The sequence below is a fragment of the Sander lucioperca genome, chromosome 8, assembly GCF_008315115.2.
Source record: "Sander lucioperca isolate FBNREF2018 chromosome 8, SLUC_FBN_1.2, whole genome shotgun sequence".
NCBI classification, from domain to species: Eukaryota; Metazoa; Chordata; class Actinopteri; order Perciformes; family Percidae; genus Sander; species Sander lucioperca.
The window spans coordinates 33,261,016-33,274,796 of record NC_050180.1 but is presented as its reverse complement, the minus strand read 5'-3'; the positions used below and the strand labels follow the sequence as shown (position 1 = coordinate 33,274,796).

The window sequence follows — 13,781 nt, the reverse complement described above, 5'->3', positions numbered from 1 at the left end:
CGTCACTTTTAAAGCTGGTACGCATGTTACTCTCGTTATTTCCTTACAAGCAAGGTTGCTCATAAAAGGCTATTTTTTTAAAAACGGAGTCTGGCACAGTGTTCACGCCACATAAAATGCTACAATACAACACTTCCAGCAAACTTTGCGTTGCACAACGAAGGCAAAACGGCATCATCCAGCTGTTTTTAACCGAATCTTCTCCGCCAACACTTTAGCGTGCCGTTTATTACCGAGGCCGTTTGGAACGGTCTACTGACAGCGTTGTCTTCGCTTCACTTGTTTAACCGACTTTAACAGTTCAAGTTTGATAACACACTCAACTGTCCTGCTGTTACCGACGTGAACCAACCACAGACGGCCGCCTCGTTCATGTACTCACGGCAGTGCGACGCTGAATGAAAATAGGTTAAACACAATGGATATTTGGTAGAGCCCGACCGATATATATCGGCGGGCAGATATTATCGGCCGATATTAGGCATTTTCCAAACTATCGTTATCAGCATTAATAATGTTTTTTTTTCTTTTTAAATATTCATTCATCAGAATCATTTATGACAAATGATTCTGATAAATGAATATTAAAAAAATAAAATAAAAACGGACGAAACCCCCTTCAACCATGTTCTGAGTGTTGGCGTTGCATAGTTTGTTCTCCAGAGGGCGCTCTATAACGTCCCTGTCAGCAACACTCTTTGATTTTTTTTTTTGTTATTGTCTTTTTGTTCAAAGGACTTTAAGTTTCATATCTTAAGTTTGTATTTTTATACATTTCATTTATCAGAACTTTAATATATTTTGATGTTCCTCTGTTCTGTTGAGACAATAAAACAAACTATTATTTTTAAACTGCATTATCATATTATTTTAGTGAGGACTCATAAATAACTACAAATAACTAATGTTAAGGAAATCTGTTTTGTCTGCATTTCTGGAGTTAAAAAATATATATATTTTTTAACTCCAGAAATGCAGACAAAACAGATTTCCTTATTTAACATTTAACATTTTTTTTTTTTTTTTTTGATATATCAGATTTTTAAATCATCAAATATTTCGAAATATCAGCATCTTTTTTGCCATAAAAAAGATTGGTAACACTTTACTTGAAGGTATCTACATAAGAGTGACATGACACTGTCATGAACCGTGAACCCTAACCCTACCTCTAACCATAACTTGTCATGACAAAAACCGAATGACAAACGTTTTATAATGTTTATGACACATTCATGACAGTGTCATGTCACTCTTATGTAGATACCTTCAAGTGAAGTGTAACCAAAATATTTTTCAAGCCTGTACAGTTATAGGGGGAACACTTGGCTGTTAATGTCTTTTGTTTCACTGAAGCGAGTGAAAGAAACGCAATCAACATTCTGCACTCAGAGTGCCATTCACAGCTTTATTGAACACGATACATACTTAAGATGCTTATGAGAAATCAAGTCTTGTTTTGAACTGCACAGATCACCAAACCTACTTGTGATCACTGACGAATGAATGGAAGTGAATGCTGTTTAATTTATATAATGTGCTGTTAGTGTGTGTGTGTGTGGGGGTGGGGGTGGGGGGGAACAAATCATTTTAGCTTTTATTTGAAAATGGCATTGTACTTCAAATGTCTTTTTTTTTTTTTTTATCAATGAGCTCTAATTCGTCTGGTTTTGAATCTGGAAAAAAGCAGAACAAAATAATTTCCCGGACACCAATATTTGTTTAAATCAAACAGATTTATAACATTGATTAGAGTCCCTTTTTTTTTTTTTTTTTTTTAAACGATCCATTCCATGTTTACAAGTGTGCTCTGCTAAAATACACTTTCATTAAAATTTAAGACAATATTTAACATACAGTGTATTCGACAAAATCTCTTTACATCCATACAAAGAGCCGATACAGAATAGCCTAATGAGCGAGTGCCAAGTTATTGGTTTATAGTACAAGCTAATGTCAGGGAAATGTTTTCCTGCACTTTGCCTACTAAGCACAAACGCATAATTCACAGAAAAAAAAAGAGAAACTGGGAATAGGCACTTCTGTTTTTTTTTGTGTGTGTGTTTTCATTAATTCACTTCCTCATTTTCTTCAGCCAAAGCCTTGGACAGCAACCAAGCACACAACTCATTTGTTTAAAGAGCATCATATTAAGTTAGATGGAGATCACTATGGTTTCATGTTCACCAACAACTTAACCTTAGGACAAGGGGGCAGACGAGGGACACGTTAAACACAAGATGGGATGATTTTCTCCGACAGGGCACGGTACAGGTTTATTACAAATGTCACATTTTCGTATCCTCCTCCCGCCTTCCATTCCTTCCCTAATATTTCATTCATCTGATGCCAATAATTTCATCTGAGCAGAGCCATACATGGACTACCACATTTCTTGCTATTACAATAAGCCCTAATCGCTCATTGTGACAATTGGAAAAATAAGATTAAGCCATTTAATAAATACAGTGAGTATGCGACTTGTATGTTTTGAGAGAGCTGTTTTCTGCTAAAGACATTAGTTAGAGTTAACAGTTTTCTGCTCATACATCAAAAATATTATGTCATGGGACTACAGACACTGCAGATCCAAGTCTATATTGTTGCTGTGAAGAGCCACAGACACATTTTTCCACTGAAACCCCAAACTGTTTTTAGGAACACGGCACTTCAGCAATCTTTTTTTTTTTCTGTTTTTTCCTTTATTAAAACAACCAAGTCTGTCGGACCAAAATGTATTAATGAGAAACACAATGTCAAATCATCAATCTTTTTAAAGTTTAAATGTTTTTCCTCACGTGATGAGTTCCTATCTGGACATGAGAGGAGAAACACGAGCGCCTCGGAGACGACTGAAGCAGTCGAGAGAGAGAGAGAGAAGTCAGAACGCCGGACAATAAATACGTACAAATGGACTTATGTTAGGGCAAACTGTGCCATGGGTCTTATCTACTGTGAGCCTGTGGCCAGTGCTAGTGATACCAGGGAAGGTCAGGCAGGACGGGGGAAGGGATTACAAATCATGGGATCATTCCAGGGGGGTTCAGTATGTGGCATTATTCACAGCAGGGTCTGTGCCATTCAGGACTAGGAGGAGGCAAAGCAAGCAGGCGCAAGCTCTGACAAAGGAGAAGAAGAAAGCCGTCACGACCTAACAATTTGGCTTGACCCTTTTATTCTTTCTATTACTCTTTTCCTTACCTGGCCGCTCGCCGGCGTGTGCTGCTCGTTTTTGTGCATTTCTACGCAATCGGGGCTGTGATTGAAATGATGCAAGGCAGAATTACGGAACAAACAAAAAAAAATCACAATTAGTGCTATAAAACTACAACAGGCTTGCCAATGTCTTCCACATTTTTTATTTTTATTTTTTTTTTATTTTCCTCCTCTCATTCTCAGTCGACCTCCTCCTCCTCCTCGTACTTTCCAAAACGCAGAATCTCAGTTGTTGGTCAAGAGACACAAGACGTGTGAAACGTTGTGGCTTTCTTCTCCAACTCGGTTTGCTCTTCCTTTCCCTTTTTTTTTTTATTCTCTCCTTTTGAATTTCTGTCTGCTCTGACAGGAGGATGAGTGGAGGGTAGGTAGGTAAGGAAGGGAGTGAGTGGACACTGGGTTTCCCCCCCCGCGTCTGGCCCACCCCCTTTTAACTTGGTTGAAGGAGACGGGATGGTTGTAGGGCTGTGGTGGTGTGGATGGTGGAATACTGGTGGGAGCTGTGGAGGTCTAGTTCCCACCGCAGCAGGCTCGAGTGGAGTGGGCGTCTGGGTCCTGGAGGTTGACTCCCCGATGTCGCGCTGCATGTGTAGGGTTTTGGGTGTCTGTTTTTGGCATCTTTTTTGCTACATTAAGAAGACAAAGAAATATTTTGACATATAAACCTTAAGTTTTTTTGAATCACAATTGAATAGGGCTGGGTATCGTTCAGAAATCTTCCTTACCGATACCAATGTTGTGACTTTGATACCGGTTCCTGAACAATACTTTTTTCGATACCAATTTTATAAAAACAAAAAGAAATTGCAACATTACACATTATGGCACAAATGGCTCCTACTACGTAGAGTTTTTCCTGCGTGTCTCTACGACGTGTAACGTTACACAGCCAATCACAAACATTATTAAATCTTGGTAGAAGCATGCTGCGTGCTGATTGGCTCACTGACTCTGATGAGATTTACTCCTTACGTATTGAAATTGGGTATTGAATGACGAGGCGTTTTTCGATACTCGATACTTAGAGGCAATTGGTCGGTGCCTAAAAAGTATTGAATTTGGTACCCAGCCCTACAACTGAATTAACAACAGACTCTCTCTTTCTAACCAGAAAGTACTCGAATATATACACCAAAAACAAATGAGATAAATTCAGGAACAAATGTTGTTAAGAAATAATTTTAAAAGAATTCCGGTATCCACATCTGAATTAAGAGCCACATCAAAAAAAGTGAGAGATAATCACGGATACATGCATAGATCGCCAATGATTTCCGAATCAATTCGATTCACAAGGTCCTGATTAGATTACATTTCCGATTCAATATCATTTTGGTCCGGGAAATTTCAGCTACACCACCAATTTATCTTGGATATAAAAGTGAGTCTCAGAGAACTTCTGCTGTAAATTGTACAAGCAAGAAGCAACCCTCAAATCATTTTTATAATGACCCAGGTTAATGTTGACAGTAAGAGTGGAACCGTTTAAAGTACTTTTTACTTCATAGGACTAGGCATGGGCCGGTTTTTCCAATTTTTTTTTTCATTGAACACAATGTATTTTATTTTTAAACACACTGCACACTGGCAGGGAGAGGGATTTCTAAACAGCTCATACCTTAGGAACGGTATGACAGAACATTTTAGTGGTTTTGAAACCGTGACTTTTTCAAACCGCGGTACACCTTGAAACCGGTAACCGACACATGCCTAAATAGGACTAACATGACAGATACATCCATGTAGTCTGGCTATCACCAGACCAAGCTCAATCTTTTAAGATTGAACATTAGTCTGGGGAGTCTGCTCTGTATTTTCTACTGCACAAGAGGAGTGATCAACGGGCATAGTTCAAATGACTCTGGGCACAACTGGATAGTCCTTCAACCAATCAGACCAACGATCCAGGTGACGTAGCAGCGACAGCGGCATCAACGGGTTGCCGCGCTTCGGTGGCCGCCATGTTGAATGTAAACAAGAAGCTGCTTGCCGCAATAGCCAGCCAGTTTGTGATTGGTCCCCGCAGATTTGTAACGGAAGCAGGATAGATAAACGTACAGGTTTCCAGCCTGAGCTGCAGGGAGAAATCAAATCACCGGCAGATCGGGCTGGGTTTACCCAGTCTAACATCCATGGTGAAAAGACATAAATTAAAAGATCGATTTGGGGATTTTTTAAATAGATATCAGATCACTCAAAGATTTTATTTGGAGAATCGATTATTTCAACCCAGCCCTATCCATGCACCAGACTGTGTTTATTATTTCAGATATGTGCAGATATTCATCAGAAAATAAGGAGGGGAGGGGGATTTCTAATAGCATCTGTGTCGCACTGTTAAGAAATCTTTTGAGTTAATCTTGAATCCGCGCCTGAATCTAAACCAAAATTCACATAGTATATGAGCAATCATGGCATACATGTGCCTCATGTTTTTAAATCAACGCAAGTTATTTTTTTTCAGGAGGGAACACTGAAAATGTGTTTTAAAAATCCTCATATCTCACAATGTCTGTCAAGGATTCTTGGATCTAGATCAGCATCAAAAATATAATCACTTGTTCATCGGCTCGTGGCTTAAAAGGTGGAGTCTGCGATTCTAGAGAAAGATCGTTGATATTTCAACTCCAACACCCAAACAGATACACCCCTCCTGTCAGGGCTCTTTTTTAATTATTTTTTTTTAACCGTCCCTCTTGCTCCCACTGCCTCTCTCTTTATACATCCATGGCCTTTCCCCCCGTCCTGTGCATGAGCACAAACAGGGCTTTTGCTGTTTGGCTGGATTAGTGTTGTGTGGCTCGCTTTGAGTCACCTTTGTTTGTTTCCCATTGAACACTGGAATTTTTTTCCCCAGCGCACACAGAACGGCCGTGAGGTGAATTGCTGAATTTGACAAAAAAAAGTGTATTGGATTAGAATCGCTGACTCCACCTTTAACTTTCTTCCCAATTTCACTTAAATCTGTGAGGACGTTTTTAACAGGCGCAAACACCCTGGACCAAACATACATGTATAATCTACTAAGTGAGGGTGATAACTCCTGTGGCCTAAATCTTATTCTCTTCGGAAAATAAAAGTCACATTTTTTTGTATATATCAACGGACACTCACCTATGGCCAGGAAGAGCTCGTTGACGTTCATGGCTGTCTTAGCCGAAGTCTCCATAAAGAGCAAGCCAGTGTCTTCAGCATACGTCTGGGCTTCCTTTTCCATACAACACACAAACAAATACTAATATAACATCGGCAGAAATACAAACACTAAAAAGGCTGAAGGCTTTACTTGAAGGTATCTACATAAGAGTGACACGACACTGTCATGAACACATGACATTGTCATGACACAAAAACCCTAACCCTAACTCTAACCATATCTTGTCATGACAAAAACCGAATGACAGAAGCGTTATGTCAAACGTTTATGACCCGTTTATAATGTTTATGACACGTTCATGACAGTGTCATGTCACTCTTACGTAGATACCTTCAAGTAAAGTGTGACCAATGTTTCTTTAGCAGTGGCAGGCCCTCAGTAGAGCCCGACCCGTGACCACAATGCACAAATCTTGGAACTGTGACGTGCAGCTTCTACAACAAAGGCTTGTTTTGTCAGGCACCCGCTGACTCGTAAGTGCTTTACCACCAGTATTTGAAAGCAGGCAAATGCTGTATTTATAGTCAACATGTTTTGTGAACAATGTTTTAGTCTGGATCAACAGAAGTACATTTCCAGGATAAAGCCTGACACTGTGAGGATGTCAGGCTTTCCCCCTCTCTTTCCGCTCTCTGTGTGTTGCCGTTCTCAAACTCTGTTAGCTTCGGGAATCGACAACAAACTTTGAGCTAGCAAGCTACACTCTGACAGTGGCACGTTTTGAAGAAAATGTGGCTCGTGCAACAAGGCAGGCTTGCTTGGTTCTATCGAGGGAATGTTTACGGCATTTCCTCTCTAACTGAGACGTTTTGGGACCGATTGGTGGGATTGATGTGGACGAAGTACACACGGAGATATACTTGTAAGAACCAATGAAGTTTGACCATGTATCAGCTAATTTAAATATCTCACGTTACTGTATTGTGTGAACAGTTAACTTTGTTTAATATTGTATGCAGCGTTTTTCCTAACACATATGTAACCTGTCATCAGCAGTTGATTACCATGCAACTTCAGAGAGATAATCAGTTTGAGTTAGTTAGTTAGGTATTAGCCAAAAAAAAACAGGTTGCCCAGGAGTGTCTTACCTCATACTCTACTAGTCTCCTCTCTGCCAGGTCGGCCTTGTTCCCGGCCAGGGCAATAACAATGTTCGGACTGGCCTGCCTCTGCAGCTCCTTCACCCAGGCCTTGGCTCTCTCAAAAGTCTCCTGCACAAACATAGCAGCAGGTAAGATAAACCACCAACACACATGTAAACACCAGGCAAAAATGGCAGAGTTCGTCGAAGCTGTTCATGGAGAATATTCATCAGTCAGTAGTAGTAGTAGATAACTTTATTGTCCCCGTGGGGCAGTTGGGTTTGCGGCACAGTCGCAAGGCACTTCATGACAGGACATCAGACATATGACACAAACAAATAGTCCCTACATCAGACACCGACAGACATACAGTAACATGAAGAACATACATCACACACTACAATACACTACACACCCTTGGGTATGACCAGGCCGGTTGGACATCTAGCTTATTTTTGACTGATTTAAGGCTTTTATGGCTTGCGGTACAAAAGAGAATTTAGATCTGTTCTTGGTCAGAAGGGGTTGGCAGAAACGATGCCTAGATGGCAGTAGTTTAAAATGAGATGCCAGGGGGTGTTTGTAGTCACATACAATGTTATTGGCCTTTCTCACCAGACTGTCTTTGTAAATGTGTTCAATGCTCGGTAGTGTTATCCCAAGTAACTTGCTGGCAGTTATAACAGTTTTTCTGATTGTCTTTAGGGGATGCCTCCTACTGTGAAGTTGACGTATGCATAGAGCTGGGTCGTATACTGCTATACATTAATATCAGATTGTCTTGGATGCTTTTTATCTAATGTTGTGATGTAACTTCTGGCCTTAAAGGCTGTGGTACAGTTAGTAAAAATAATTTCTTCATGTATTTGACTCAGGGCTGGGCAGTATGGAGGAAATCAGACTGCATGATATTCTTGACCAAATACATCAATATCGATATTTCGGGGGTTGACAATCGGTGCTTTCACAAAATATTTTTTTACAATGAGATTTTAGATAAATAATCATCAATAATGTGGTAAACAGTTTCAAGTGAAATTACAGAGAAAAAAGAAATAATAATTTTCCTAGCTTTATACTGACTATGTTTAGATGCATGTACAAAAATGGTGTGATGTTAAAACAAATCTGCAATTCTTCAAATGATATTCCCTCACAACAGATTTTCTGAGAAAATTGAGTTAGTATGTGCCTTTTAGTATCAATTTAGACAACGTACAGTCATGTGAACAAATTAGGACACCCATGCTAAAGTTGACTAAAAAGAGGAATAAAAAAATCATCTTTAGGAAATTTATCTTAATGCCTTAATTAAAAAGATTAGGAAAAATCCAACCTTTAAGGACACCAATTTTCTTTGTGAATGAATAATGTTTCGTAAATAAATAAATGTTTTTCCTTAAAATACAGTGGGCATAAGTAAGTACACCCCTATGTTAAATTCCCATAGAGGCAGGCAGATTTTTATTTTTAAAGGCCAGTTATTTCATGGATCCAGGAAACTATGCATCCTGATAAAGTTCCCTTGGCCTTTGGGATTAAAATAGCCCCACATCATCACATCCCCTTCACCATACCTAGAGATTGACATGGGGTACTTTGCATAAAATCATCTCTCAATGCAAATCAAACCAGCTATTAGGCTAACTGAAATAAAACCATGCCAGTCTCTAGGTATGGTGAAGGGGATGTGATGATGTGGGGCTATTTTAATTCCAAAGGCCAAGGGAACTTTATCAGGATGCATAGTATCCTGGATCCATGAAATAACTGGCCTTTAAAAATAAAAATCTGCCTGCCTCTATGGGAATTTAACATAGAGGTTTACTTACATCTGCCCCCTGTATTTTAAGGAAGAACATTTATTTATTGACGATACATTATCCATTCACAAAGAAAATTAGTGTCCTTAAAGGTTGGATTTTTCCTCATTTTTTTAATTAAGGCATTAAGATCAATTTCCTAAAGATGATTTTTTTATTCCTCTTTTTAGTCAACTTTAGCATGGGTGTCCTAATTTGTTCACATGACTGTAATTGTATATCACGATATCTCGATATATGATTTCATCACAATAGGATTCCATTGAAAGATGATAAATGATCATATTGAAGTATTGCCCAGCCCTAATTTGACTGTTTTAGCTGATTGAAATAAACTATGAATGTCTGACAAACATTTCTACAGGCAGGTTTTTTTCCCCCCAGGTTTGTGGAAGACTTAGATCTGTAACTTTTTTTAATAAAAAAAAAAGTAATATCACATCATTTTGGACCATTATTATTTGAAAGCAAGGGAAAAGGTGTTGCAAACTCTGGCTCCATATGCATATCTCTACTTGTTCTGACGACGTTTTGGCCCTCCGGCCTTCTTCAAATCAACAATCCGTGCCAAAGTGTGTGACACTTTTTTCTTACTTTCAAGTCTACCTCCAGTGATTAGCTTCTCACGACAACTCCTTTTCTATATTATCACCATATCTGTGTCTAAAACGTTGAAAACGCTTGTGCAGACAATAAATAAATAACGCTGTTTGGCCTCCATTGACTTACGTTACCTTGCGATTGCGCGTCAATTTACGCCGTAGCGAGTAGTATGAAAGGGCGAAAATCCACGTAGAGAGGTTGGACGGGGTGGCGGATGGGTCAAACAACACAGGACTCTCACTCAGGAGACCGGGAATCGTGTCCCGCTTGTCATGTGTCCTAAACCCAACCCCGTTATTGTTTTCCTAAACCCAACCGTCCGAAAAGCGATTATGCGTCTTGATAACACGCCAAATGGCATACGAATTGCCGTGTCATACATACGCCACTTAATGAGATCAGTCTGCAACGCGTCCGCTGTATACGGCGTAGACATACACGCGGATAGCTCAAAATGCATACAGATAACACGCCACTTGGCTTTACAAAAGTGGCGTGTATGTTTACGCGAAGTCATGATATCACGTTGCCCTGAATCATATTTAGGACACATTTTGTCACTGTTGCCCAGATCTACATAAACAAGTAACTACTGAATTGAATCTTTTTATACTTTACCGGCTTGGTGATGTCAAAGACAACGATAGCAGCCTGAGCGCCACGGTAGTACATCGGAGCCAGGCTGTGGTATCGCTCTTGTCCTGCGGTGTCCCAGATCTCAAACTTCACTGTGGTGTCATCTAGACACACCGACTGAGCCAGGAACGCAGCTGGACATGAAGGAGAGAAATGACAGGTTACAAGGTGCAAGGCCAACCGTAACACGCCATCCTTTCTGCGTCCTTCACAAACCAACCTTGTTCACTTATTCTCTTATGTTGCTGGTTTTGTGTTGTTTATTATGATTGCTTTACGGCTGTTCAATTGTTTTGTTGCTGTCTCTTATTTCTGTGTTTCTTTAATTGTAAAGTGCACTGAGACCATGTTTAATGGTGATTTTACACTTTAAATAAAATTTGATTGACCCTTTAACACACACACACACACACACACACACACACACACACACACAATCTTTGTGGGGACCCGTCATTGACATAATGCATTCCCTAGCCCCTTACCCTAACCTTAACCCTTACCCTCACCCTAACCATAACCTAATTCTAACCCTAATCCTAAAACCAAGTCTTAACCCTCAAACAGCCCTTTAACCTTGTGGGGTCCAGCATTTTAGCCCCACAAGGCTGTCGGGACCCCACAAGTACACTGGACTCCCGGTATTTGGACCCCACGAATATAGTTAAACAAGCGCACACACACACACACACACACACACACCTCCTATGGTTGTCTCCTGGAACTCATCAAATTGTCCCTTGACGAAACGCAGCACCAGGCTGGATTTGCCCACAGCCATGTCACCCAGCAGCACCAGCTTGAACTGGCAGATCTTGGTTTGTGGTAGTGTGCCGTTGGTGCGGCCTCCACTCCCTCTGGAGCTCATACCGGCCCGCGTAGGAGACGTCAGGGGGGCTGGGCCTCCTCCCTGGGGTGGAGATGGGTGCTTCTGGGATGTCAGTCACTTCCAGAGTGGAGTCAAGTCTCGCCGATTGGTGTCTTGACCTCTCTTCGCTCCTTGTTCTGTCTGAATGAAGAAGTGAAAGATTTTGTTTTAGTGCAAGGTTACATAATGCCTTACCTCATCTACAATTTAGATTCTTTCTCCAGGCAAAACACAGTGGAATCTCCAAGGAAGGGTGGAGATTTTGTTGGCAGGAATAGGAAATGACATATTTGCATTGCAGAATCATGAATCTTTATTGGCCAAGTATGTGTACACACACAAGGTATTTGACATTGGTTTTTCATTTCTGTCAGTGTTACACAGAATGGACTTACAGCTTAAAAACAAGGACTGCAGAGGTAAAACAAACAGCAGCTGCATTCCTTAAATGGGACAGATCATGACATGAAAAACTCACTTTTCCAGTGCTTGTGCACATACATTTGGGTATCTGGAGTGTCTACCAACCCACATTCTGTGAAATAAGACAACCCAGTCCGTTTTTTGTGGGGTGCCTAGATCAGAAAACATGGGATTCAACCAGCTATTAAAGGTCCAGTGTGTAGCATGTTTAGTTGTTAATTATAAAATTCTGTGTTGCCCGTTCACAAACTTGTCCTTTTTCATGAATATTTACCACCAACATCAATTCCAAGTATTCCTATTGGCTTGAAATTTTACATTTACATTCGCATGACCTGGGGTAGACGCTCCATATTCATGCGCCATCTTGAAATACGTTAGCCGGTTGGGGACATACAGGACGTACTGCTCCGCCTTTCACATTTTCGCTGCCACACGATAAACTCACAGGTGCTGCTAATTCTGCTAATGGGTATCGTAGCTTCCCGGCAAGTTTGAAGAAGGAAACATGGAGGACCATGAAAAAGAAAAAGGATATTGAAAAGAGCAAGAGACCGGCTTTTTGAAGCGTGAAGGCTACCGTAGCTGTGATACGTACTTTGAACTGCGTGGCGCGAGAGAGCTGATTGCGATATATGATCTCAACGCTAGATGGGAGAAATTCCCACACATTGGACCTTTAAGATTTGGCTCCCCTTCCTATGTCACATGCAGGCTCATTAGAATATACCGCCCCCCCAATCTGAGTATTTCCATCCACTGCTTGAGAACTACAGGTGTGTTCCAATTCCCATACTACCATCCTATTTTTTTGCCATAAATACCCGGATGTCCTACTGCATTCGGTTGCATTTTGCAGTATGCAAGCCAGCGTGCTTTTCTGGCTAATCTGACCCACAATCCTCATACTTCACATTGACTGAGCCGCTGAGAGAACACAGCCTGATGACAGCTCATTGAAATTCCAAGAGGGTCAAGGTGCAATATTATGACTAAGTACTCTGTCCCAATTGTATGCATACTGCCACAAAAGTAAGTACTTTGTACGGGCAGCTGCAGTGCATACTAAAAGTAAAAAGAAAAAAAGTATGCAATTTGGAAAGCAGCACACCTTTGCAAAGGTGCGCCTTATTTTTTTGCAATCAAATCAGAACAGAACATGGGCTTTTTGGGAGGGGCTTAACGAGACAGACACTAAAACTGAGCGTTTCAGACAGTGAATGAATACAGGTATAATATGGACAGTATGAGAACAATGTTTTTTTGAACATTAAAACATGTTCTAGTAGAAAACCAAAACAAGTATATAAGCCTGAAAATATGTATATGTCTCCTTTAACACTTATAAGCCCCGAATGTCTCCCCTGTGTTCACTGATTGAGCCACTGAGTCATGTTTGAAAGTATTGCACGTTGCTAGCTTTGTCCCATATAATGCAGTGAAACTTGAGCTTTAATAGCAGGGATGCTGCGCCTCAGATTGCTGTCTCCCACCTCATAGACATCAATGCTAAACATCCATCACTGCAGCAAAATTGTCATTTAAGCCATTCTCCGCGTCCTTATTGTCGTGTGCCCGGCACCCCTGCACTATCTGTCACTATTAGCGTTAAGGTTACTCCCTCAGTAACGTTACATGTTATCACATCACCAGCCCTCCTTATCTTGCGTTATTATGTGCGAATGGGACACCGCTCCGGCCACTCAGGTCGGACGAGACAAAACTGAATATATATTTCGACGCCCAATTACATACACAAATGCTAGCCGTTGGTTTAAATAGCATATAGCTACTGAGAGGAAATATAAAAAATATTCACCGTATATACTGTCGTTTCAGCAGCGCAGCTATCGCAGGCTTGACTGTTGACAATTTGGCTAAATCAGCTGGTAAAAGAAAACGTTAACGCTTCCTGTAAAGTGGCGCATGCGCACGGAGTGACGCATTGTCAAACCTGTGAAGAACAACCCCAA

At 40.6% G+C, this 13,781-nt stretch overlaps 1 protein-coding gene across 2 annotated transcripts; it reads right to left on the bottom strand.

The window, feature by feature from the left end:
• Positions 1 to 1,759: 1,759 nt before the first annotated feature.
• On the bottom strand, positions 1,760 to 13,778 carry rab5b (RAB5B, member RAS oncogene family). Of its 2 annotated transcripts, none has more exons than XM_031296580.2 (6): positions 13,628 to 13,778; positions 11,220 to 11,526; positions 10,500 to 10,651; positions 7,462 to 7,584; positions 6,331 to 6,424; positions 1,760 to 3,842 (listed from the first exon to the last, which is right to left on the bottom strand). In XM_031296580.2, exons 2-6 carry the CDS (start codon positions 11,383 to 11,385, stop codon positions 3,727 to 3,729), a joined length of 651 nt encoding a protein of 216 aa, XP_031152440.1. In that variant the 5' UTR covers positions 11,386 to 11,526; positions 13,628 to 13,778; the 3' UTR covers positions 1,760 to 3,726. The 2 variants fall into 2 exon arrangements, with proteins under 2 accessions (XP_031152440.1, XP_031152519.1); XM_031296659.2 differs by having other exon boundaries at positions 11,220 to 11,522; positions 13,628 to 13,732.
• Between the last annotated feature and the right edge of the window lie 3 nt (positions 13,779 to 13,781).